We start from the raw sequence: 21,813 nt of genomic DNA on the forward strand, positions 1-21,813 counted from the left end.
ACATGTGAGAGTAAATGCAACACTGATTCTAGAAACATGAATTCCATTGTGAAACTAATTTACAGTGATGCTAAGGATACTCTTTCCAGTTAGTTTCATTTCCCCTGGTTACTGCCTGAGAATGTGGATGGAGTGAGTGACAAAAGTGTAAAAGAAAGAAAATGTATTGCATTGCAAACTCAATTCACAGTGCTGCTACCAGTGGTAAGCTTTTGAGTTACTTTCATTTCTCCTGTTTTCTGTCATGTATTGTGGGTGGAGCTGGTGACAAGCTGAAGAACAAAGACATTCTGTATTAGATAGTTTCCTCTTGAACCGAGCTCAACACAGGTAGGAATTTTTCTTTTGCCTCTTTTCAGTAAGTATTTAAAAGTTTGTGGGTATGTTTAGTTCATCTCTTTTCATAGCTAAGTGTGGGTAGGCTGGTAGACACTGCAAGGAAATCTGAAATAAGAGAGAAGACTAAATGAGTTACTGGGCATAGGCATTTCCTCTATAAAATTATCAGTATCTCTATCAGCATACAGATTCAGGATACAAAATAAATACAAAGTTTGTTACCTCTTTATGAGGATGTGCTGGGAGCCAAAGTTTTAAATTGTTAAAGTAATGATGCATTTTTAGATGAGTGTGTGTGTGAGAGAGAGACAGCCTGGATAATCCTCTAATAGTTTTCAGTGCTGTGAACACTGGTCCAACTTTCATCTCCTGTGGGAGGCTGTGAGAAGTTAAAGTATAGCAAAAAGGATGGGCTTTAGACATAGGCATAGGTTGACTTCTATCTTTGGGAGGTGTAGGTGGGGGCTTAATATTATTAATAGTGGGTATAGGTCTAACTTTCAGATTTACCGATTGACAGACCCCCTCCACAGCCTCACAGACACCCCTGCACTTGCATGGGGACCAACCACCCCCCCATATCCCATCCCCCCTGCCCCAAGGAGGGACCAACAGACCTCCCCTTCACCCTCCAGGAACCCCCTGCACCCCATAGGGACCTCCCTAGATCCTGTAGCCCTGCCTGGGAAGGGACCAACAGATCCCCTCCCCAGATCCTGCCCCCTCCCACCCCTCACTCTCAGAGATTATCTCCCCCCCCCTCGCATGCCCATAGGAACCCCCCCAGATCCTGCACTCCTGCAGACTCCCCCATACTTCATAGGGAACCCCCATGGACCCCGACCATCCCGGGGAGGGACTGACAGGCCAACCCTGCATCCCCTCACTCTTGGGAAGGACCAACAGACCCCTGCCACACTCCCATTGGGAACCCCCCCCAGCTCCAGCACCCCCTGCCCTAGGAAGGGACCAATGGACACCAATACACACTCCACCCAGTGACACCCTCCCTGCACCCCTCCACAGGGAATCCCCCAGGGTTCCACACACATCCTGGGGAGGGCTCGACAGAACCCCATACTCCCCCCTGCCCGCACACTCCCTTTAGGGAAGCCGCCAGGATCCAGCACCCTCCTATAAGGGACCCTCCCCCAGATCTCGCACCACCTGCCTGGGGGAGGGACTGACAGACCCACGCCCCATAGGGAACCTCCCCACGATCCCATACCTCCTAACCAAGGGAGGGACTGATAGAGCCCCCCCCCCATACTGTCCATGGGGATTCCCCCCAAGATACCTCCCCCCACTCCAGGGAGGGCCCAATAGATGCACCCCTCCCTGCGGACCCTCCTGCACCCTGCAGGGACAAACCTGGCTAACTCCACTTTTGCCACCAGGAAAGGGGCAGGACCCCAATGTGAGTTCCCCACAACTAGGATTCCTCCACCTGCCCACCCCACAGGGGGATTCCCCCTGCCAGGCAACTGGGAGGTGGTGAAGAGCAGGGGGATCCCCTCCCTGACCCCACACTCCTCCCCCCCGCTTCCTGTTGCTGGGGGAGAATCTCTCTCCCTGGCCCCCCATCTGGGGGTGATGCCCCCCACCAGTCTTTGTCCCCCCCATTTGGGTGGAGTGACACCCCCCCATGTCCCCTGTTATCTGATAGTGATGCCCCCACAAGTCCCTGCCCCCCCCACCTGGGGGGGGTGACACCCCGCCATGGCCCCTCTTATCCGAGGGTGCCATCCCCCTCACCAGTCCCTGCCCACCCATCTGGAAGGATGCCTCCCATGTTTCCCCATAACCTAAGGATGACACATCTGGAGTAATGCATCCCCCACTCCCTGCCCCCACAATCTCTGGTGGCGATGCTCTCTACATCCCCCTACCCAGGGATGATGTTCTGGTAGCTAGGGTGATACCTCTCCAGTCCCTGACTCCTCACCTCTCTCCTCACTGCCACCACTGGGGAGTCTCTGCCCCTCCTGGGCTTCTCAGTGGGGCAGCAGCCTCCTTGCAAGAGTCACCCCAGGAAGGCAGGGGGGCACTGGCACTGGCGGTAGCATTGCTGGGGAGTGGAGTCCCCAGCCTCAAAGGACTTTGCCCAGCAGAAGCGGATTTAGAGTTAGTGGGGCCCTGTGCTCAGCTTCATTTTTGCCCCCCCCCTTCATTTTTTTCTGCATTCTCCTCCTGGGGCTCAGGGCTGGAGGTGGAGGGTTTGGGAGGGAGTTAGGGTGTGGGAGTGAGCTGGGACTGGTGGTGCAGGGTCTGGGTGGGAGTTAGGGTGCGGGAGGGGGCTCAGGGTTGGGGTGCAGGGTCTGGGTGGGAGTTCATGTGTGGGAACAGACTGGGGATGGGGGGTCTGGCCAGGAGTTAGGGTGTGGGAGGGGGCTCAGGGCACTTACCTGGGACAGCTCCCCTTTGGTGCAGGGAGTTCAGGTGGCTCCGTGCTGCCCTGTGTTTGCCCACAGGCACCACCCCCCACAATTCCCATTGGCTAGGGTTACCATATTTTAATTTTTAAAAAGGAGGACACTCCATGGGGCCCCGGCCCCGCCCAACTCCACCCCTTCCCCGCCCCAGCCCCGCCCCAACTCTGCCCCCTCCCCTGAACGCTCCGCCCCCTGCTCCTCCCCCTCCCCTGCTTTTGATTCGCGGGAAGCCTGAAACAGGGAGGCAGCAGGTAAACTGGGGTTGGGGTGGGGTGCGGCCCAGTCCGGCCCCCCTGGCCGAGCGGCCCCCTCCGGCGGTCGGCCGGCCCAGGCCAAGAGGCTCTGGCCCCGGCGTCTCCCGCCCGGCTTGGCTCGGGCCCTGGGGCACTGGTCCCCGGCCAAGTGCCCGCGCCCCCCCCCCCCCCCCCCCGGCCCAGCACCGCGCCCCCGGCCCGGCACCGTGCCAGCCCCCGGCTCCGGCCCCCGGCCCAGCACCGCGCCGCCGGCCCCTCCCGAGCACCGCGCCGCCGGCCCCTGCCCCAGCAGCCCCGGCCGAGCACCGCCGGGCCCTCCCTCCCTATTTTTCCAGACATGTCCGGCTTTTTGGGATTTCCCCCCAGACGGGGATTTGAGGTCCGAAAAGCCGGACATGTCCGGGGAAAATCCGGACGTATGGTAACCCTACCATTGGCTGTAATTCTCGGAGTCACTCCCCGCCAGGAAGGGCCGGAACGCAGGGGCTTTAGGGGCTGCAGCCCAGGCTAAGTGGGCCCCAGAGCCCTGGGCTGCAGGCTTCAGCCCCTAAAACCCCGCCCCCTTTCTGAATCTGGCCCTGCGAGCACGGGCTGGAGGACTCAAGTGGAGCAGGGGCAGCCACGCAGCCGGAGAGAAGCAGCGGTTTCCCCATCAAAGCGCCGCTTCTCTCTGGCCGGCTGTGCCTCTGCCCTATGCTCCTTCTGCCACCCGCACCTTCTGCATGCTCCCCTGAGACTGTGGGTGAGCCTCCCTCCCTGCTCTTCTGCTCCCCACAGCTTCTACCCCCGCAGCCCCCCCCCCCCCCGTGGAGCAGCCCCCCTGCAGGAGGTGTGCCGATGCTGAGCTGCCCGAGTGCCCGGCCCTGGAGCCCCCTGTTGTTGGGGGGCCTCATGCCAGGGCACTGTGTTTCATGGTAAATCTGCCCCTGCTGCCCAGGACATGGGAGCTCAGCAGTGCATTATGGTAGCTATCCCAGTATGCAATATCCCAGTATGCAAGTGGCTGAAGTGTGCTTTTCAAATGGTGGGGTGGAGTGTGATAGGGAGTGTGTTGTGTGTCTGTGGGGGAAGAGACAGTGTGTTTTGGGGGGCAGAGAGTGTGTCAGCATGCTGTCTTGTAAGTTCAGACAGCAGCAGACCCACCCCCCTCACCTCTCTCTCACACACACACACACACACGCAGAAACGCCTGCCTCTGCAGCAGGAGCAGTCCACAGTAATGGTTTGCTTTGTGTCCCGGAGCAGATAAGCATGCCGGCTGTCAGAAACGGAGCTTTGAAAGGGGATATCCGCATGCCTGCAGCCAAGTTCAAAACAATGACCAGAGTGGCCACTTGACTTCAGGGGATTATGGGACGTTTCCAGAGGCCAATCACAGCACAGTAATGCAACACATTGTGCACACTGACACCTGGGCGTTTCAGCCAGGGCGCAGCAAGCTCTATGCTTCTCGTGGGGGTGGATTACCAGGAGCGCTCCAGCCCCGGAGTCCAGGCACTTTAAGTGCCTTGCCAGTGTGGACACCTCAGGAGTTAGGGTGCCTAGGGCTGATTTTATGTACTCTAACTTGCAAGTGTAGCCAAGCCCTAAGATGACAGGAGAGAGATCTCCCTTTGGCATAATTAAACCACCCCTAACGGGCAATGGGAGAAACTCCTCTCCCAACATAGCACTGTGCACACTCCCATTTATGCCAGCATAATTTATGTCACTCAAGGGGCTGGAATATTCACACCTCTGAGCGACGTAAATTTTATCATTATAAGTGGTAGTGTAGACATGGCCTAAATTTAGGCCCTTTCTTTTAGCACCACAGCTCCAAAACAGCCATCGGAAAGTGAGCAGGATTCTAGTTAGGGTCACATATTAAAAAAAACTTGTTAATTAATGCTTAATTTTCATTACTAATAATGAAATCAGTGGGTGCTATTTCAGTATATTTAGGAATGGATTCATGACACACTGGGAGATAAATACATAAAGGTGAAGGAAAAAATTAATCCAGTATTATATTGATGAATGGGGTTACAGGTTGCTCTGGAAGGGAATAATGTGTGACTTTACTAGCAGCAGTCCTGTCGACAACAACAAAGGGGAGGGAAAGAAGGAGGAGAGAACTGTGGAATACTTTTGAAAAATAACTTTTTTTCACAAAATTTGAAAAAAATTCAGCCAGCTCTATAGCTAGTTAAAAAATGACATTTTTTTTCAAAAAATTCCTCTATTCGTTTGTTTATTTTTTTCATTTTCAAATGTCCCTATTTCAACCATGTATTTTTCCTTGGATGAGATATCTCCACTGATTAACATGGGTTTTCAGGAGCAGTTTGGGACTGATTGCTACCCAGTCTAGCTCAGCTGCCTCAGGGCCAGGACTGAAGGCCGGCAAAGTGTTGATTTAAGGTGAGTTTAACAATGAAGTTGGACATGTACAACTTTTTCTTGTTTATGAAGTATAAAGAAACCCTAAATGGTTGGGTTTTTTTAAAAAGTTCTATTTTTTTTCTCCCCTGCTGGTTTCATGCATTAGAACTGTAACTAATGTCAAGTCTAGTCTTCCCCATTTTGCTATAGGCTTGTTTTAGAAGACCCAGAAGTCTGGATCAGCCATTGATTAAAGGGATGAGGGTTATGATACTTCCACTAAAGAATTTTTCTTCTTACTCCTTTTTTCAAGCATCTCAATTAAGTAGGTTTTTAATAAAAACAAACGCCCCCTCCATTTTTAAACCAACCACATTAAAGAAAAAAAAAAATCACTGCCTCTCTCAGTCTAATTGCCATAGTAACTGAGATCATAAACCTCCTGTTTCTCCAGCCATTCAGATATTTTTCCAGGAAAAGGAGGGGAGACAAAACCTGAATTTTTACTACATTAAAACTAAACAGGAAAAGAAAAAAGAAAAAACTTCCAGTTCTGCTTTTCACAATATAATGCAGCAGAAAGGCCACACCCCCTTTTTTGTTCTTTTACAGGCCATTTTTAAGCAAAGGGAGTGTCCCTAAGAAGCAAAGCCAGCCACTAGTTGTCCAGATTTGTCCTTTTGAAAAATGAAATGCCCTGGGGCTGTGTGGGAGCCTTGGCCAGGGGCGCAATTTAAGGAGGGTGGAGAGGCTCCTCCTTCCCCTCCCGAGTTTTGCTCCAGAGGTCTAGTCGCAGCACACGCCCCAGCCCCAGTCAGAGCTCTTACCTGCTGCACCATGCAGGCAGGTCCCCTCCTCCAGGAGCTGGGGTTGTCTGGTTGTGACACCCACAGTCAGTTTCCTCCACTGCACTAGGGCCTCTGGGGATGGGGCAGGCAAGTAAAGAGTCAGTCAAGGTGGGAGGGGAAGCACAGGGGCCCCAGTTGTGGAGGGGAAGAAGCAGAGAATCCCCAGTGGCCAGGGGGGTTGGAACCGGTGGGTTGGGAAAGGGGAGTCACTCTAGGGAGAGGTGAGGGCCCAGGGCTGTGCCCTGAGGGAGAAAAGACACTGGGGCAAGGATCCTGAGGGCGGGGGAGCTTAAAAAGGGGGGGCTAGGAGCAGTTAAGTGGGTCTTGGGGTCTGTTTGCCTGAGAGAAGCAGGGAGCACCCTCACCTCTCCCTGGGAAGAGGCTGAGGACAGACCCCACTAAGCTAATGCAGTCTCTCAACTGACTAATATGCTCTCTGCCTTCCTCCCCATCTCTCCTACTTTAGGGTAACCTTAGGGTTACCATCCGTCCGTATTTCCCTGGACATGTTCGGCTTTTGCGTCTCTAAATAGCCATCCGGGAGGAATTGGTAACAAGGTTAAAATGTCCGGGGGTTTTTTCTCCCTCGCCTCCCTCCCTCCCTTCCATGCAGAGTACGGCTGCTGATTGGGCGGCTGGGCTGATTGACCCACAGTCTAAAGCAGTTTTTCCAGGATCACTCCCAACACAGTCAAAAGAAGCTTTAACAAGACTGCAACCAACAGAGTCAAAAGGAGCTACTGCAGTGCCACACCCTTGCATGCAGAGTGCACCTCCAGAGTGGAATGAGATGATTCAGAGACAGATAGCAGCAGCCCAGTGTGCGGAGTCTGAGAAATATCAAGAAGAGATGAAACAGCAAGGGGGAATCTCTGATCTCGAAGAGCAACAGAATGAGGCAAGTCGGATACTTGGCACTTGAGTGAAAACTGACACCTCTTCTGAGATTTTAATGCTCAGCTGCTGCTGTCATTTAGGGCTGAATTTTCAGCAGTCTGACTTCACTTCTGCACACATGATTTGCAGGCACGGATCAAAATAATTCTGTCTCTGTGTGAAAAAGTCTGGGCACCAATCCTGCAAATACTTATGCACATGTTTAACTTCATGCACATATGTAAATCCCTTTGACTCGTATAATACTTTGTAAATCATATGTGTAAATCTTTGCAGGATCGGGGTCAGGTGCTCAGTCATGTAATTACTAAGGGCATGGCTACACTCAGGGCCGGCTCCAGGCACCAGCATAGCAAGCTGGTGCTTGGGGCGGCACATGGAAGGGGGCGGCACATCCAGCTCTTCGGCGGCGGGTCCCTCAGTCCCTCTCGGCAGGAAGGACCTGCTGCCAAATTGCCGATGAAGAATGAAGCGGCGGCGGTAGAGTCACGGCGTAAGTGCCGCAGATCATGATCGTGGCTTTTTATTTATTTTTTGGCTGCATGGGGCGGCAAAAACCCTGGAGCTGGCCCTGGCTACACTTGTAGATGTAGAGCGCTGTGTGTTAAATCAGCCCTCGGAGAGCACAGTAGGGAAAGTGCTGCAGTGTGTTCACACTGTCTGATTCAAGTGCACTGGTGTGGCCACATTAGTAGCTCTTGCAACGCCACAGAGAGCAGTGCATTGTGGTAGCTATCCCAGCATTCAAGTGGCTGCAACATGCTTTTCAAATGGGGGTGAGGTGTGACAGGGAGTGTGTTGTGTGTATGTGGGGGGAGAGAGAGTGGGTTCTTGGGGTGCTGAGAATGTGTCAGCATGCTGTCTTGTAAGTGCAGACAGCAGCAGACCCCCTTCGCTCCCCCCTCTCTCACACACTCACAGCAAGCAGCATTCCACAGTAATGGTTGTTTTGTCCCGGAGCAGATAAGCATGCCGGCTGTCAGAAACGGAGCTTTGAAAGGGGATATCTGCATGCCTGCAGCCGAGTTCAAAACAATAACAAGAGTGGCCACTTGACTTAAGGGAATTATGGGATGTTTCTGGAGACCAATCACAGTGCAGTAATGCAACACCTCATTCACACTGACGCCCGGGTGTTTCAGCCAAGGAGCAGCAAGCGCTATGCTTCTTGTGGAGGTGGATTACCAGGAGCGCTCCAGCTGCAGAGTCCAGGCACTCTAAGTGCCTTGCCAGTGTAGACTGGTCGAGAGCTAGGGCGCCTGGGCTGCTTTAATGCGCTCTAACTTGCAAGTGTAGCCAAGCCCTAAGATTTGCACCTGCATTTCATTTACAGATTTAAAAAAAAAAAAAAAAAAAAAAGTAGGCATCGAAAATAGAAGGGCCACAGCCTAACTCCAGCTTTCCCCTAGAATGTATACCTTAATGAATATTCACAATAAGAAACTTTAAACAGATATTATGGGATTTGGGTTTTTGTTCTTCTACACGAGGCTCCAGTGCATTCAACAGAAATTGGTAGAAATACCAAGACTCTTATTTAATGTTTCCTATGTTTAACACTGAGAAAACCAGAATAGACTTTTGAAAAATTTATACTAAAGTTAATAAAACAGTTAAATAAAGTTATTAGATAATAAGCATTGCAGTTATGCTCCGGGGGTTCAAAAATATTTTCTTCTGGTGATAAGTATTGTTTTACTTATCACTAAAGATAGCTATTCTGTATTTGTCTTTTCATATATTTATTTCCTGAAATAGTGTTTTTAATTCAGGCTGGGAGATAAGAATTTAGCTCTTTATCTCTATACACAGATACCAAATTTTAGATTAAAATAGGAAGCTGCCTGACCTGTTAAATCATAAAATTAGGGCTGTCAAGCGATTAAAAAAATAAATCACGATTAATCACGTGATTCATCATGCTGTTAAACTATAGAATACCATTTATTTTAAATATTTTTGGATGTTTACTCATTTTCAAATAAATTAATTTCAGTTACAACACAGAATACAAAGTGTACAGTGCTCACTTTATATTTATTTTTTATTACAAATATTTGCACTGTAAATGTATGATGCATTATAAATAAATGAAAGAAAAAAAACTGCAGTTACCAAAAATAACTGAACAAAGTACATTTGATGGGGTGTTGTTCTTACTTTTCTTATTGCATATTCACTTACTTGCTAATTTATAAAATTCAGTAATTTGCAATAGATATTTCAGCCATTGGTGCAAATTAGCTAAATTTTGCTGAACTTACAGAAGTGTGTTTACCTTGTCAAGAATACTACAGAAGGCTTGTAGCTCACAGTACAAAGCGAGTGGTCTGGTGGTGTGAAGTATAGTTTGCTGATGATGTACATCATTTATGGCATAGACATGTTTAACTTCGCCTGATTCTGTGAAACAAGCTCAAATTAAATGAAACACTATTCTTACAGAACACAGAACACACCTTGTACAACTACTATGAGGAGAAAATCCGTCCCTGTATTGATCTCATTGACTCCCTGAGAGCGCTCGGAGTAGAAAAGGACCTGGCTTTGCCAGCAATTGCAGTGATTGGAGACCAGAGTTCTGGAAAAAGCTCAGTTCTAGAAGCCCTGTCCGGAGTCGCTCTTCCTAGAGGCAGTGGTAAGAATTTACCTTTCACCTTTTCATCTCAGAAATCTGACTCTTCCCCGAGTTGCAGTGGTGTGTTTCTATCTGATATTCTGTACTTCATGTCAGTTTGGGCACACTGAAAGTTGGGTTAAGATTCATGCTTGGCACAACCCAAAAGAATTTGTATTTTCCCAATCCCATCATACAGAAAAATGTTATTTTGGGTCAATTGAAACATTTAGATTCAATAACATCGAAATGTTTTGTTTCAATGTTGACTTTATGTTCTATTATAACTTAGAATATAAAATAAAAATTGAAACAAAAAGTCATTTGAAATGAAAAAAAAAACCCAAAGTCAATAGTTTAGATTTTTCTAAATTAAATTTTGGTTAAGTCAACACATCCCAGAGGAGGTATCTGAGCCTCTAGCTATTATCTTTGGAAAATCATGGGAGACGGGAGAGATTCCAGAAGACTGGAAAAGGGCAAATATAGTGCCCATCTATAAAAAGGGAAATAAAAACAACCCAGGAAACTGCAGACCAGTTAGTTTAACTTCTGTGCCAGGGAAGATAATGGAGCAAGTAATTAAGGAAATCATCTGCAAACACTTGGAAGGTGGTAAGGTGATAGGGAACAGCCAGCATGGATTTGTGAAGAACAAATCATGTCAAACCAATCTGATAGCTTTCTTTGATAGGATAACGAGCCTTGTGGTTAAGGGTGAAGCTGTGGATATGGTATACCTAGACTTTAGTAAGGCATTTGATACGGTCTTGCATGATATTCTTATCGATAAACTAGGCAAATACAATTTAGATGGGGCTACTATAAGGTGGGTGCATAACTGGCTGGATAACCGTACTCAGAGAGTTGTTATTAATGGTTCCCAATCCTGCTGGAAAGGCATAACGAGTGGGGTACCGCAGGGGTCTGTTTTGGGACGGCGCTGTTCAATATCTTCATCAACGACTTAGATATTGGCATAGAAAGTAAGCTTATTAAGTTTGCGGATGATACCAAACTGGGAGGGATTGCAACTGCTTTGGAGGACAGGGTCAAAATTCAAAATGATCTGGACAAATTGGAGAAATGGGCTGAGGTAAACAGGATGAAGTTTAACAAAGACAAATGCAAAGTGCTCCACTTAGGAAGGAAAAATCAGTTTCACACATACAGAATGGGAAGAGACTGTCTAGAAGGAGTATGGCAGAAAGGGATCTAGGGGTTATAGTGGACCACAAGCTAAATATGAGTCAACAGTGTGATGCTGTTGCAAAAAAAGCAAACATGATTCTGGGATGTATTAACAGGTGTGTTGTGAGCAAGACACGAGAAGTCATTCTTCCGCTCTACTCTGCTCTGGTTAGGCCTCAGCTGGAGTATTGTGTCCAGTTCTGGGCACCGCATTTTAAAAAAGATGTGGAGAAATTGGAAAGGGTCCAGAAAAGAGCAACAAGAATGATTAAAGGTCTTGAGAACATGACCTATGAAGGAAGGCTGAAAGAATTGGGTTTGTTTAGTTTGGAAAAGAGAAGACTGAGAGGGGACATGATAGCAGTTTTCAGGTATTTAAAAGGGTGTCATAAGGAGGAGGGAGAAAACTTGTTCACCTTAGCCTCTAAGGATAGAACCAGAAGCAATGGGTTTAAACTGCAGCAAGGGAGGTCTAGGTTGGACATTAGGAAAAAGTTCCTAACTGTCAGGGTGGTTAAACACTGGAATAAATTGCCTAGGGAGGTTGTGGAATCTCCATCTCTGGAGATATTTAAGAGTAGGTTAGATAAATGTCTATCAGGGATGGTCTAGACAGTATTTGGTCCTGCCATGCGGGCAGGGGACTGGACTCGATGACCTCTCGAGGTCCCTTCCAGTCCTAGAATCTATGAATCTATGAATCCCCCTGCAACATAAAGGAGAGATGACACAGAACTCGGGGGCTGGAAATCAAATCAGTGTCTTAGATGTCTGAATACTAATGTGAAAAGTATGGTGAATAAGCAGGAAGAACTCAAAATGCTAGTAAATAAACACAACTATGACATAGTTGGCATCAGACAGATTCGGTGGGATAATATGCATGACTGGACTATTGGTATAGAAGGGTACAGTTTGCTCAGGAAGGACAGGCGGGGGAAAAGGGAGGAGGTGTAGCCTTATATATTAAACATGTATACACTTGGACTGAGGTTGAGATGGAAATAGGAGACAGAGTTGTTGAAAGTCTCTGGGTAAGGATAAAAGGGGTAAAAAACAAGGGTGATGTCATGGTAGGGGTCTACTACAGACCACCTAACGAGGTGGATGAGGCTTTTTTTAAACAACTAACAAAATCATCCAAAACACAGGACTTGGTGGTGATGGGGGACTTCAACTACGCAGACATCTGTTGGGAAAACAACACAGCAGGGCACAGATTGTCCAACAAGTTTTTGGAATGTATTGGAGACCATTCTTTATTTCAGAAGGTGGAGAAAGCTACTGCGGAGAGGCTGTTCTACATTTGATTTTGACAAATAGGGAGGAACTGGTTGAGAATTTGAAAGTGGAAGGCAGTTTTGGGTGAAAGTTATAAAATGATAAAAGTTCATGATTCTAAGGAATGGTAGGAGGGAGAACAGCACAATAAAGACAATGGATTTCAAGAAGGCAGACTTTAGCAAACTCAGGGAGTTGGTAGGTAAGATTCCATGGGAAGCAAGTCAAAGGGGAAAAACAATTGAAGACAGTTGGCAGTTTTTCAGAGAGACATTATTAATGGCAAAAGAGCAAACTATCCCACTGCATAGGAAAGATAAGGCTTAACCAGGAGATCTTCAATGATCTAAAAATCAAAGAAGAGTCCTACAAAAAGTGGAAACTAGATCAAATTACAAAGGATGAACATAAACAAATAACACGAGTATGTAGGGACAAAGTTAGAAAGGCCAAGGCACAAAACGAGATCAAACTAGCTAGAGACATAAAGGGTAACAAGAAAACATTCTACAAATACATTAGAAGCAAGAGGAAAACCACGGACTGAGTAGGCCCGTTACTCAATGAGGGGGGAAGGAATACCAACAGAAAATGTGGAAATAGCAGAGGTGCTTAATGACTTTTGTTCCTTCCTAAATGGAGTACAATCAGTTACACACATACAAAATGGGAAATGAATGCCTAAGGAGTACTGCGGAAAGGGATCTGGTGGTCATAGTGGACCATAAGGTAAATATGAGTGAACAGTGTAACACTGTTGCAAAAAAAGCTAACATCATTCTGGGATGTATTAGCAGGAGTGTTGTAAGCAAGACATGAGAAGTAATTCTTCCGCTCTATTCTGTGCTGATTAGGCCTCAACTGGCGTATTGTGTCCAGTTCTGGGAGCCACATTTCAGGAAAGATGTGGACAAATTGGTAAAAGTCCAGAGAAGAGCGACAACCAACCCTCCCTGTCCCCAGCCCCTTACCGCGCTGCCTGGAGCACCGGTGGCTGGCGGTGCTACAGCTGCGCCGCCCAGCTGGAGCCAGCCACGCCACCGCGCAGCACAGAGCACCAGGTCAGGCCGGGCTCTGCAGCTGCGCTGCCCCAGGAGCTGGCAGCCCCACTGCCCATTGCACCAGCGGCGGGGCGAGCTGAGGCTGAAGGGGAGGGGGAACCGCAGGGCAGGGGCTGGGGGCTAGCCTCCCAGGCCAGGAGCTCAGGGGCCGGGCAGGAGGGTCCCACGGGCTGTAGTTTGCCCACCTCTAGACAAACACCTGTCAGGGATGGTTTAGAACTAGATAATACCTAATCCTGCAAGGGACTGGACTAGATGACCTCTTGAGGGCCCTTCTAGTTCTGCGATTCTATGAACATTTTGATTTTGTTGAATCAGCATTTTCTGATTCAGAACATTGCTGGAAATTGTCAGAAAATTTTTGACCAGTTCAAGTTATGGCTATATCCTCGAGCAGTAAGTCACTTTTTCCAGTCAGGTGGGAAACATCTAGAAGTGTTCTACTAGGTAAGAGGGACTATTTGTGGTTCAGAAGGATGCCCATCCTTACTCATTACAATAAATAAAAAACAAACAAACTGCAAACTCCCTACCAGTTGAAAAAAATCTCTCAATTCCTCAGTAAATACTTGAATTTTTATCACTTTTGCTATAGTATATCTAATTTTTGCTTTATCATTATGATTGATCTACACAGATCAGGAAACATATTAAGGAAACATTTTTAGTTCAAGAAATGCATTTGTTTAGATCTCTTCATAACCAGCACCCAATTCCAATCACTGAAGAATATAAAGGGGACTTGATACTTTAGCTTAGTCATGTTTTCAGGGGGGTTGCCGCATTCAGTGAGTATGTTACTGAAATTCCCCAAGAAATCTAATACACCTCCACAGTTTCAGGGTGGCTCATATTTGGTGGGCAGTAATGTCTCAAGCACATGAAACTATTTTCTGATAACATCCGGTATTTTAGTGTATTCTACACCATCCCTTATGCCAAGATGCAGCTTTTAATTTTGTTTTCTAGAGGCTCTATTTTCATATTTAAAATAAAGTTTTCCTTGGTCAGAACTACAGAAAGATTTTAAACACCGACCAATGCCTTAGAAAAGTGGTTTTCAAACTTTGGGTCGTGACCCAGTACTGGATCACAGAATGCAAGGCACTGGGTCGCCTTGCTCAGCACTCAGGGACCCTGGTGGCCGGCCAGTAAAAACTAGTAGTCCCTTCCTGTTCTGACACCGTGCTGCACCCTGGAAGCAGCCAGCAGCTGGTCCAGCTCCTAGGCAGGGGGGCCATGGGGCACTGCACACTGCCCCCACCCCGAGCACTGTGGTGCCAACACTGCTCCCTAGCCAGATAATAGGAACCTTTGTCCCAAAGAACATAAGAATGGCTATATTGGGTCAGACCAAAGGTCCATCTAGCCCAGTATCCAGTCTTCTGACAGTGGCCAATGCCAGGTGCCCTAGAGGGAATGAACAGAATAGGTAATCATCAAGTGATCCATCCCCTGTCGCTAGGGTGACCAGACGGGACAGGGGGTGGGGGTTAATAGGTGCCTATATAAGACAAAGCCCCAGACTGTCCCTATAAAATCAGGACATCTGGTCACCCTGCCTGTCGCCCATTCTCAGCTTCTGGCAAACAGAGACTAGGAACACCATCCCTGCCCATCCTGGCTAACACTTCCTTATTTACTCTCTCCACACCAGTCATGATTTTATAGACTTCAATCATATTCCCCCCTAAGTCGTCTCTTTTCCAAGCTGAAAAGTCCCAATCTTATTAATCTCTCCTAATACAGAAGCCGTTCCATACCCCTAATAATTTTTGTTGCCCTTTTCTGAACCTTTTCCAATTCCAATATATCTTTTTTGAGATGGGGCGACCAAATCTGCACGCAGTATTCAAGATGTGGACGTACCATGGATTTATATGAGGCAACCTGATACTTTATGCCTTATCATCTATCCCTTTCTTAATGATTCCCAACATTCTGTTTGCTTTTTTGACTTCCACTGCACATTGAGTGGATGTTTTCAGAGAACTATGCACAATGACTCCAAGATCTTTCTTGAGTGGTAACAGGTAATTTAGACCTTGTGAGGGTTTACGCCCCTGGTTGCCGGGCAGTACAGCCCAATGGCCAGAGTCTATAGGATCGTCCCTGGTTGCCGGGCGGTACGGCCAAATGGCCAGAGTCTCTCCCACTCGACCGGGCCCCGGCCTGCGGCCCTAACGACGACGTAGGACCTTGCCACTGGCTTAGCAGGGGGGTCCTACCAAAACACACGGAGGCTTACTGGGGGCAAGGTACCAGTCCATCACACACCCCCGGGTGTGTATAGCTTCCTCCCGGCTTGAGAGTTGGGGTTTCCCATGAGTCCCAAGGTTCTCCGCGGGTCTCCAGGTCCGTCACCTCCTCGGGCTCCTCCCACAGCAGGGCTTCGTGCTGGCCAGGGGAAGCTTCATTTCCCAGCAAGTCTAAGGGTGGTGGCTGGTCCTCTGCAGGAGCTTCCCCTGCAGCCGCCAGCCCAGACTGAGCTGAAGTCCCTCCTTTTATACTCCCAGAGCACTTGAAGCATGCCCAGTACGAATGGGGCGGGACTTCCTCCGTCAGAGCTACTGGTCTGACGCTACTGGGGCGGGGCTGGGCTGCCCCGTGACAGACCCCATCATTTTATATGTATAGTTGGGATTATGTTTTTCAATGTGCATTACTTTGCATTTATCAACACTGAATTTAATCTGCCATTTTGTTGTCCAGTCACCCAGTTTTGTGCAATCCCTTTGTAGCTCTTCACAGTCTGCTTTGGACTTAACTATCTTGAGTAGTTTTGTATCATCTACAAATTTTGCCACCTCACTGTTTACCCCTTTTTCCAGATCATTTATGAATATGCTGAATAGTACCAGTCCCCGTACAGACCCCTGAGGGACACCACTATTTACCTCTCTCCATTCTGAAAACTGACCATTTATTCCTACCCTTTATTTCCTATCTTTTCACCAGTTATCAGTCCATGAGAGGACCTTCCCTCTTATCCCATGATAGCTTATTTTGCTTAAGAGCCTTTGGTGAGGGACCTTGTCAAAGCCTTTTTGAAAATCTAAGTACACTATTGGGGATTGGTTCTGCTTTGAGCAGGAGGTTGGACTAGATGACCTCCTGAGGTCCCTTCCAACCCTGATATTCTATATCCACTGGATCCCACCTTGTCCACATGCTTGTTGACCCCCTCAAAGAATTCTAGTAGATTGGTGAGACATGAGTTCCCTTTACAAAAACCAGGCTGACTCTTCCACAACAAATTATGTTCATCATGTGTCTGACAATTCTGTTTTTTACTAGAGTTTCAACCAGTTTGCCCGGTATTGGTCAGGCTTACTGGCCTGTAATTGCCAGGATCACCTCTGGAGCCGTTTTTAAAAATTGGCATCACATTAGCTATCCTCCAGTCATTTGGTACAGAAGCAGAATATGAGCCCTGTGCTTACACAGGAGGACACCCACCTGCAGCTCTCATGACCCAGGCAGCAGTATGGGCATGCAAAAGACCTTCTGACAGCATATGCTGAAGCTAGTGTCTAAACGGGAGACACATGCATTGCCCTCCAGGTATTTACGAAAGACACTATGTTAAAGCTCTGCAAAAGGTGTTGTTATTCTGAGCCACTTTACTCTGTCTAACAACTGAAGAACTTTGAGCATTCTTCTGCATACTGTGGGAAAAGCTACATTCTGTGGTGTGCTCTGTACCCATTCAAAGTAACAAGGATGATCGTTAACAGAATTAACTCTCTTTATGGACAACTGCAGGTATTGTTACCAGATGTCCCTTAGCACTCAAACTGAAAAAACTGGCTCCTCAGCAGGAATGGAAAGGGAAAATTAGTTACCGGGATATAGATGAAGAACTCCACGATCCCTCAGTGGTGGATAATGAAATAAGAAAAGGTAAGTGCTATTTATTGCATTCTGATTTAATTCATCAGATCCTCCTTTTTATCCTTTATTCCCTTCTGTTATGCAGCATAACATTTCCCAAATTAACACCCTGATCATCAGTGCTGAGAATGCCAAGAATACAGGGAGCCACATTCACAGTGGTGTTGCAGCATTTTACATCAGAAGTGATTTGCTCCAGGAGTTTTCAGACCAGCTCAGGCCATAGTGTATCCTTGCACTTGGCATTGGCCAATACCTAGTATTCTAAGGGAAGACAAAAAAACATGTAGCTAGCTAGTTGTAGTGTTCCACCTGATGGGAGAAAACATCTCTCCTACCCCTAAGGGCTATCAACTTATGCTCCCAAGCTTCACGTTTCATTGTCCTTGTTGTCGTAGCTTGCATACTTACATACATCGTTACTGGTGATAACATTGTTTGGTTTTAAGTATATGTCACTGTGCCTAAGTGGGACATAGCTGCAAATGCCAGCTCAGGACAGACTGCTGAGAAACAGAGGAGGCACACTCTAAACTGGTGGTTATTCTGTCATTAAAGTTTATCTAACCAGTAACAAAAAGTGAGTTCTTGTATCATCATACTGGTTAACAAGAAGCCAAAAACCACAGTCTCCTTAGGCATTCCAGTCCCTGGCTCACCACCCAGACCACTGAACTTTATGATGAAAGGTTACTGAAAACCAGATTCACCATACATAAGGTTCTTCTAATTCCAAAGGGTCAGACACACACACCAGGTCAAATTATAAACTTTAGCATTTTACCAAATACAACACAAATGCCAATCCTTTAGTAATCTAAAACTAAATGTTTATTGATATAAAAGAAGAGAGTTATTAAATGATTAAAGGAGCATATACAACTGATTTTAGAGTCTGTAGGTCAGGATCATAGCAGTGATGGTAAGTCTGCTAGCTTGCAAAAAGTCTCTCTGGATCACCCAAACAAGTTGGAGGTCATCAGTCCCTTGTTCAAAGCTTCCTTGTTAGAAATCACAGTCCAGAGGGGTGAAGTAGGAATTTAGACAAAGTAGTGATGTCACGTTATCCTCTTTTATACTTTCAGCCCATGTGCCTGGAAAGTTACTAGCAATAAGATGGATTCTTAGGTCGCATGTCCTTATCACATGTCTTGCTGAGTCACTGGGCAATGATTGCCTCAGTGCTAGGGTGACCATACATCCCATTCTGGCAGGGACAGTCCCTTTTTTAAGCCCTGTCCCAGCTGTCCCGACTTATTTGGCAAAAGTGGGTATTTGTCCCATTTCTTCTTGTCAACTTGATCAGTTGGCAAGAGCAAACATGACAAATTCCCGCTTTTGTCAAAAAAGGTGGGTACAGAGGAATGTTTGGGGCGGTGGAGGGGGGGGGGGGCAAGCACGGACACCAGCCCTAGCCTTTGGCAAATAAGGTCACCCTATCCAGTAAGTGTGTTGCTGATCGCCTGAGCCCTGCCTGCCCCCCACGTGGGGAGGGGGGCTTGGGCAAGCGGCTTGGGCCAGCTTCATGGGGAGGAGAGAGAGGGCCAGCCCTGCGCCATATCCCGTCTTCCTTTTTGGAAATATGGTCACCGTACTCAGTGCCCTCTGAAATGTCTACAGGAGGAACTCACTGGCTGAGTTGAGTCTCTTCAATGGCCCATCAACACATGGATGGTTAGACCTGATGGAAATCTGATTTTGGGGGGCGGGAGGTTACCCAGGAATACAACACATGTTTGAGATACAAATACATAGCAAATATTCATAACTTCACATACAAATATGATACATGCATATAAACAGGATTATTATACTTAGCAGTCTATTGTCTAAGTCTATTAAATGTATACTATGATGCTGTATAAACGGAAGGTGACCATGTAGATCACTGTTGTTACCACTGTTAGAAAATGACCATAAATTTGTACAAAGTATTTCAATAGAATACTTTACATGAAATACTTTGTACAAATTTATGGTCATTTTCTAACAGTGGTAACAACAGTGATCTACATGGTCACCTTCCTTTTATACTGCATATAGTGTACATTTATTCTCTAAGGTTTTCAAGAAATAATAAAAAAAAAAATTGGTACGGGAGCGAGGTAAGTGACATAAAAGTCAAATAAGCTAATTATGCATCTGAAGGTTTCTCATGAGAAATTATTTACTTTGGTATCAAGAAATAGCAGCAACACACAGCTATGAAATGATGTAGTTATGTTGAATTAACAAATCAGTTGCAGGTACTAGCAGGCTTCTGTGAGATGGTGTTTGATTTAGACAGTGTGGTCTGATAGTTAAAGCAAAGTACTGGCACTCAATATCCTTCCATTCTGTTCATGGCTCTGCCACTGATTTGCTATATGACCTTGGACGGGTCACTTAATCTCTGTGCCTCACTTCATCCATTTATAGAATGTGTATAATAATCCTTTGCTACCTTGCATGGTTGTCAAGGATTAATTAATGCATGTCCAGCATTTTGAAGATGAGGAAGCAATTGTGTAAATGCTAAGTAGTTTATTGTATCACTATATTATTATTTTTATAAGCCATCTCCAGATATTTGATTTTTGTACATTGAGATTTCTGAAAGTTTAATTCAGAGACCAGGAATCGGCAACCTTTGGCACGCAGCCCGTCAGGAAATCCACTGGAAGGGCCAGGATGGTTTGTTTACCTGCAGCGTCCGCAAGTTCGGCTGATCTCAGTCCCCATTGGCCTGCAACGGCGAACCGCAGCCAGTGAGAGCTGCGATCGGCCAAACCTGTGGATGCTGCAGGTAAACAAACGGTCCCGGCCCACCAGCAGATTTCCCTGATGGGCTGAGTGCCAAAGGTTGCCGATCCCTGTCACAGACAATGTATTCTTCAATTTTTATTAAGGCTCAAATCCTGAAAAGGAGTCTATTGATTTCCATAGGATTTTTGCCTGGGCGGGATTGTTCCCCAAAATGCTTTTCTAAAAAAAAAATTTAAAAATACAAAAAAAACAGGTGGCAACAGGAGCTTTCCAGTTCTGATATGTGCTAATCTGAAATTCCCATGATGAGTTTCTAAACTTTGCTTTTCCTCTCTTTCCCTTTCCTCCTTTGTAGCCCAGGATGCAATGGCTGGTGAAGGAGTGGGCATTAGCCAGGAATTAATTTCCCTAGAAATTAACTCCCCGAATGTTCCAGATCTGACGCTGATTGATCTTCCAGGGATTGCTAGGGTGGCTGTGGGGAATCAGCCACAAGACATTGGAGAACAGGTAATGCACATACATGTTCTGAGCTAGGAAACAGTAAAGTTACATTAGTAGGGATCTAATGCACAAATTATCTTAAACAGAAGGTTTTACTGGAGGATCTAGACAATAATGTTCTATACAGTTCACTTAGCTCATACCAGAATTAAAGATGTTGTAGATAACAGACAGGACAGTTATTGATGGAGGAAGTGCTGAAAAGAAGTGTGGTGGCCACTTAGAAATGTCTTTAGTTTTGAGCTATCCTTTTGCTGAATTTTGTCTGTAGAGCCGACCAGCATGTTTCATTCTATCTAGTGTATTCTTCTACAACTGAGGATCATGTTGTGTAGTAAGGAAAAGACAAATTGGCTCCATTAATTTTACTGTCTCTCAGTGCTTCCCCACATAATGGATCAAATTCTAACTTCAGCGGCGTTATTGCGAATTTACAGCAGTGTAAATGAGAGTAGTATTGGACCTATGTTTTTCTGAATCGTGTAGAACACTTTATGGAGTGAAAGAGAGAATGCATAAAGTAGAAGTGAGTGATGATTTTCCCGTCTTTATTATAGAAAAAGTAACAAACTAAAATATTTTTAATTCAAATAAGAATTCTGCAAAAACAAGGCCACTTATAATGTAGCCCTAGTGTTAGCAGGAGCTTAAGGGATGGATGGTGGTATACAGTAGATATGTGTATTAGTACCTCCTCCACAATACATGTAAATGGTAAACTGTAATGAGAGTTGCAAAGACTTGACAAATGTCATCAAAGGTTAATTAAATGAGAAGGGTTTGGCCATGTATTGCAACAGTGTCAAAGATAATACAAGTGGGCTCCCTTATCCAGCCAGAATGCAAGAAAACAATCACTTTATTTTGCGATGAAATTACTATAGTAATTTGTACAACTCTACTCATTTTATCCAGAATAAAATGGTTGGTGTGACACCAGCTGCACATGTCAATTGTCCTGAATGGCCCACGTTCTCCAGATGCAAAATAAGGGAGATATAGCATCTTACTTTTTGAACGTGACAGAAAATGTTGTTGAAGGGAAATATAGAAGACAAGGGAAGATTTATGGAAACTCAGATAGGATAATAGTGACATGAATTCAATATAAGTAGAGCTGTGTGAACTTTTGGCAACACAACACAAAACCATGAGAAACTCTGATCTTTGGGATTCAAACATGGGCGGGGGGGCGGGGAAACAGCCAAGTTTCATGTCGGTTTTTTTTTTTTACTTTTTACAAATCTCTCATTGAAAGGCAAAGAAAAGACATTTTGTTTTATTTTGATAGATACACTTTTGAGATGGATGTATTTAGCTCTACATTTTATCTGATCTTGACATGTCAATATAATCCAACTTGATTTTTTATTTCTTAGCTGTGCA

General features: G+C 46.2%; 1 protein-coding gene across 1 annotated transcript in view; it reads left to right on the forward strand.

The window, feature by feature from the left end:
- The first annotated feature begins 206 nt into the window (after nt 1-206).
- The window catches only part of LOC101943245 (interferon-induced GTP-binding protein Mx1-like), a 38,693-nt gene continuing 17,086 nt past the window's right edge, over nt 207-21,813 (forward strand). The window contains exons 1-6 of the mRNA XM_065577623.1: nt 207-330; nt 5,346-5,428; nt 6,851-7,135; nt 9,580-9,772; nt 17,050-17,187; nt 20,279-20,433. Coding sequence (XP_065433695.1) covers nt 6,998-7,135; nt 9,580-9,772; nt 17,050-17,187; nt 20,279-20,433 — 624 coding nt within the window. The 5' untranslated portion in view covers nt 207-330; nt 5,346-5,428; nt 6,851-6,997. The remainder of the gene's footprint in view (nt 331-5,345; nt 5,429-6,850; nt 7,136-9,579; nt 9,773-17,049; nt 17,188-20,278; nt 20,434-21,813) is intronic.

The sequence above is a fragment of the Chrysemys picta genome, chromosome 1, assembly GCF_011386835.1.
Source record: "Chrysemys picta bellii isolate R12L10 chromosome 1, ASM1138683v2, whole genome shotgun sequence".
NCBI lineage: Eukaryota > Metazoa > Chordata > Testudines > Emydidae > Chrysemys > Chrysemys picta.